Source organism: Coccinella septempunctata, chromosome 8 (genome assembly GCF_907165205.1).
Source record: "Coccinella septempunctata chromosome 8, icCocSept1.1, whole genome shotgun sequence".
Classification (NCBI taxonomy): Eukaryota; Metazoa; Arthropoda; class Insecta; order Coleoptera; family Coccinellidae; genus Coccinella; species Coccinella septempunctata.
The window spans coordinates 14,752,263-14,758,262 of record NC_058196.1 but is presented as its reverse complement, the minus strand read 5'-3'; the positions used below and the strand labels follow the sequence as shown (position 1 = coordinate 14,758,262).

At 37.1% G+C, this 6,000-nt stretch overlaps 1 protein-coding gene across 1 annotated transcript in view; it reads right to left on the bottom strand.

Annotated features, from left to right (window-relative positions):
* Nucleotides 1-399: 399 nt before the first annotated feature.
* The window catches only part of LOC123318868 (phenoloxidase 1), a 33,105-nt gene continuing 27,504 nt past the window's right edge, over nt 400-6,000 (bottom strand). The window contains exon 11 of the mRNA XM_044905634.1: nt 400-770. Coding sequence (XP_044761569.1) covers nt 546-770 — 225 coding nt within the window. The 3' untranslated portion in view covers nt 400-545. The remainder of the gene's footprint in view (nt 771-6,000) is intronic.

Below are 6,000 nucleotides of genomic sequence, written 5' to 3'. Positions count from 1 at the left end.
TTTTGATGAAAATAACGACGGGTTGACATCGGTGATTCATCTGTGGTTATGCTGTTTATTTTGTTTTGATGAACATCCGCTGCCGGATTATGGATTTTTTGCAGTTTTGAAATATCTTATTCAAAATCATGTAGGTAGGCTGATCAATTTTTTTTAGGCAGTCAGCTGTTGATTTCCAGATTCAAAAGTTCCACCTAACATTAACTTCAAGAAGCTTTTCACTCTAGCATAGTTTTTTGAAAACCCTGATGAAAACATTATTCTATTCAATTTCTGATTCGAAAACTGCTTATTAGCATCTTTATATATTATTATAATTACAGATTTTTCGAGCCTTTATTCTCAGTGTGTTTTGTTTAATTTTGTTTTAGTGGGACAGAATTTAATGAAACCATATAATATGATGAAGTATAATTTATTCAAAAGAAGCAGATCATGTAGCGAAGCCTGAGTTTTGCAATTAATGTTTATTCAAAGAAAAATAATTCATTTATCCAATTTTCCTTTCCGTCCCGTTTTTATAGAAGTTTGATCCTCTGGGTGGTTCAGTTAGCCATATTACTTCGAGGTCTGAGAGTTCTGTTCGAAAATTGTATGGTCACATCCTGCACTCTCATGTTGGCAGTCAAAAATTGCTGTAGTGTGTTAACACCACTCCTTGGTTCTCTGTCGAAAGGATATCCCATTGATCTTCTATCCGGATATAATTTATCCTTAATTCCACAGAAAACGAAGGCGTCGTTGCATGGTCCATCTATGTTTTGATCGATCTGTGGAGAAACGTTTTTTTTACTGAAATGTATAACAAGCACAAATCATTAGAAAATGATTCAGTTCTAGCCTGGTTAGCTTCGCCAGAGATCTGAACTGCCTTGAACCGTTAGACGGACGGAAGAGATATCAAGTGGAGGGGATACCTTCTACCAGCTCATTGGTCGTAGAGACGGCGGCGCAGTATATATATATACCAGCGTAGCCTGAGTATTCCTCCTAGGAAAAGTCGTCGAGAGGGTTATCGCCAAAAGGCTGAATGAGGAAACAGAAATGTTGAAGATAATTCCACACGAACAATTTGGATTTCGACGAGAACTTTCGACTGAACTCCAATTACTACGGCTCATAGAATACGTCACCGAAGGAATGCAGACCAAACAGGCCACAGGATTAGTTCTAATAGATATCGAGAGAGCTTTTGATAGAGTATGGCACGAAGGCCTAATCTACAAGATGAAAAAAGCAGGTTATTCGACCAAGCTATGCAAGATTATAAGGAACTATCTGAGGAATAGAAACTTTTATGTGAAGATGGATGGAGCAACCTCTCAAACCAGACAATTGGAAGCGGGAGTGCCTCAAGGATCGGTACTTGGACCTCTGTTTTACGTAATATACGTTTATGATATCCCGAAGAATGCTAGAAATATGCTCACCTTGTACGCAGATGACACAGGAATAGCGTTCAGACATCGACGCCCAGAGATCATACACCGGAGACTGCAGGAAGCCATAGATGAATTACTCAAATGGTGCATCAAATGGAAAATCCAAATCAATGGAAGAAAGACTCAAGCAATATTACTGCAAAAGAGAAGATTGAGGGTGGAAGAAAACCTCGAAGTTGATGGAGAAGAGGTTGAATGGAAAAATGAAGCAACATACCTAGGAGTGACGCTTGACAGAGGACTTACATGGAAAAACCACATCAAATGTGCTGTTGGTAAAACAAAAGCCGCAATGAGTAAACTTTATCCACTCATAGGCAGAAGAAGTCATATGAATAAGAACATCAAGTTGACGATGATTAAAACTATTGCGCGACCACAACTCACATATGGATCGGCGGCATGGGGCTTCGCAGCCAAGACCCACATCAAGAGAATACAGGCCACTGAGAATAAACTCCTTAGAATGGCGATGGACGTACCCTGGTTTGTTAGAAACAAACAAATCTACAAGGACTTGGAATGGGAACCAGTTATAGAATTTATGAAGAGAAAGGCGGAAAGGATATTTGACAAAGCCAAACAACATCCAAATGAGGAACTACGAAGAACATCAAGTTGACGATGATTAAAACTATTGCGCGACCACAACTCACATATGGATCGGCGGCATGGGGCTTCGCAGCCAAGACCCACATCAAGAGAATACAGGCCACTGAGAATAAACTCCTTAGAATGGCGATGGACGTACCCTGGTTTGTTAGGAACAAACAAATCTACAAGGACTTGGAATGGGAACCAGTTACAGAATTTATGAAGAGAAAGGCGGAAAGGATATTTGACAAAGCCAAACAACATCCAAATGAGGAACTACGAAGATTAGTCGACTACGATCCAACGAAAGAAGCTAGAAGGTCAAGAACCTACCACCGACGACCGAGAAATCAGTTAAGGATTTAAATGTAACCAAAGAAGAGCTTAACCTATAAAAGCTATAGGCAGCATACTACTATCAACACGACTATGATCGTGTGAGAGTTCAGAAACCATAAGAGTCAACTGGTTAATAGGCAAAATGCCCGGAACCTATGAAGAAGCAGTTAAGGGTTTTTAGTGGGTCTCGAGCTCAGAGAGTGAGAATCCCCACACTGTTCCCCCTCAGCAGAGGGTGTGTTCGTCTGTTTTGCAGATTTTCCCCCTGCTACACCAATAAAAAAAAAGTATTCCTCAGACTCACTCGTCTGTTCAAGAACGCTTACTGAAATGGATTACAGAGTTTTGCCCGGATCCCTTCCTACTGAAATGGTTTCAACCATTTTTCGATATCTGGATGCTGATTCATTGCTATCCGTTTATTCGACGAGCCGCAGATTCAGAGATATCTGCCTTCATGACCCGATGCTCAGGTGTAAGCTCACTTCGAGAACGACTGAATTGCGGAGAGAAAAGCGGAGGCGACTGCTGAATCCAAAATTTGGTGTGAGTATTGTTCGGAATGATGATTTCTCTCGCTCATCATTTCGAGAAAATACCACTCAAAAAAAAATTCTTGTACAAACAAGAACACAACGAACGCGTGCTTTGACAATTCCAAGAAATTGGAGTTTATGCTCCTCTGAGCAGAAAGTCAAAACAAATCATCGCTCGATGAGGCTATAAATCTGCTTGCGCTTTCGATATTATTATAATAGTTTTTTTGATTCTTAGTTGTTTTTGGCAACAAATATCATCTTTATGACAGTTGGGACTCAACCTAAACAATTATTTCTAAGTCAATCTCTATAAAATATCTATATGTACTCTCTAACAATTTTTCTTCCGACTCAAGTGAATCATCATTTTTCTATTTACGTTGTGATGCTTTTCGAGAGATAAATTTGGAAAAGATTCAGATTGAGATTCAAGACTACAGTTTCAATAACTGTAGACGAGTAGAAGATTCGATTGTTCAATCATTAGAAATTGAGTCAGTTAGACGATTAAAGTTTTGTTTTGAGGAAAAAGCGAAGAAAAGCCAGCAATATATCAAGAATATATTGTGAAGAAAGAATTCAACCTGTGTAAATAAATAAATAAACTCGTGAATAGAGCGCGAGTGTCATAAGCAATAAGGAGAAGTGAAATGTAGGTGTACTGATAGTAGTAAAGAGAAAAGAAAAAAAACCTACATTTTGCCAAGACAAATCATCGCTTGACGAGTCTATCATTGGGTTGCTCGTTCATCATTATCAGTTTTTTCAGACTCTAAGATATATTGGGCAACTCATTATCATTATGACAAGCTAGAATTGACCTCAACACAGTTGGAAAAGTTATTTTTACAGTTATACGTTAATCTACATGTAATGTCGATATGTATTTTCACACATATTTTTTATCAAGACTGGTAAATTATCAGTATTCTGAATTCATTGTTTTGTTTTTCGATGCGTATGAAATCAATCACTTCAAGTGAAAATATCATAATTATAATTTTTGGAGAAAATTTTCTAGACGTTTTTTTCTATCCATATTGCTCAAATTCAACTTTTTTTGTGTATCACATTTCTCTATTGGTGAATTCAAGATACTTGGCATGAGAGAGTATTCCGCAGTAATCATTTGAATCCTGAAATAATTTGTGAGGATCAAAGAAGTAACAATATATCAATCTATTATCATCGATACATAATTGATGTAAATATCAAGAAGCAACTAATATATGCTTCGTACAAGATGAATTGCATAGTGAAAGTAATTTATTTGATTTGATACAAATATTTCACCTCATGACATTCTTCATGATTTGTCATGCCATTACAACCATCCTCAATTTATGACCTTTATCTATTCCCAACATTGAAGATATTGGGAAAGAGGTAAAAATCCAGAAAAGTGTAGAGAAAATTACGCTGATGATCAAGTTGAAACGAAGAAAAATCAACGAGCAAACCAGGAAATTTAACAAATATCAATAACAATGTAGATTTTACGGACGAGGTAAGGAATTTGTATGTGCTGATCGGTTATTGTGAAATGAGACATTTCTGCACGATTAATGGATGCAAAATGAGAAAAATATAACCAAACATAAAATTACAGCGGAACATATCAACAAAAATAAATATTTGTCCAACAAGGGAATGATGGGATCAAAGGGGCAAATAAAGGTGGCATATTTGCAAGTTTTTTTTAGCATTTCATTCTGGATTACCTATTTCCGATGGAAGATTATGAGAGTAATAAATAACAAATGAACGAATAAACGCAAATGACCTCGGAAACCATAAGAGTTGCCTCCAATATTACGTACGTATTGAGTTGAATATTGGAGCTCCATCCGTGAAAAGATCTCAATGGTGGAATATGAACAGAGAAAGTACACAGTCAAAACAGATTGAAATTTTCATAAATTCGATGGTAATACTCCATCGTTTCGTTATGTTTTCTCTCCTTACAGGTAGCACTGAGTACGGCTGAGTAAACCGAAAGCTTTTAACTTTCCTGCCTGTTAAGGCGAAGTAATACCTAAAGAATCTCCATTCAAAAACAGAATTCACTAGTTCTTAATTTACGCTTTTAATTTTCTACGTAAAGCCTCGTTTTTTTTTTTAAATTGAAGTTAAGAGACGTCTTGATGTCACCCCGCCTCTTTTTTCCCAATTCAGTTGGTTTTTTATGAGAAAAAAAGTTTAACTTTAGTGTATAAAACTTGTCTTCACAATCATTTTTCGTCGATTCAATTTTCAATTCTTTACATATTGAAAAAATTTTCATTGTGATATATGCCAAAATTGCGCTGAAATTCAGGAAAAGCTGGAAATAATTGGGCATATTAATTAATAATACTACCTATCGCGTGGTAATTTCTACTTTTCAACTGACTCAGTTCGTAATGCAGGCTATTGCTCAAAGATGTGACACATTTCCTATTTGGGGTAGCATCCGTAAACCAACAAATATCGATCGTCTTGATCTCGAATCGTGTACTACTTCCCAGAGACAACCGAGACCAGTGACAAGTTGTCTCTGGAGACAGACACAGGTTGTTTCTGCTACTTCCCTTTATTACGTGGGCTACGGTCAGCAAAACCACTCGATCGAAGGTGCCCATAATGTTGACTTTGACAGAGGTAGATTGTTGACTATGGTGAATTACATATGGCAGCTTTTTACGTTTCAGCTTGATGCGTTTAGTATTTTGATTGGTTATGGTATATGATGATATTTGTTCGGCGCATAACGAGGATGGTTTCATTTTTGTACGCACATGGAAAATGGGAAAAATCTGTTCCATATTGAAGTAAATTGGAATAGGTACAGCATCATATTTTCGGCAACATAGAAAGATTTGAGAATCCTGTCAGATGTTAAAAACTAGTGTCGGTTATATTTAATCGTATTTCACCTCAATGTATGTAATTTTCTAATTTTGAGAAAAAATTATTATCAAGGGGAAGTAACACCTTCGCTTCTACTCCTACGTGTGGAACTGAGGCCTTTGTGGCCTATTGTTCATCCATATGCACTGACTATGCAATTGTAGGGAATCACACCCTGAGACGACAAAAATGCCGAC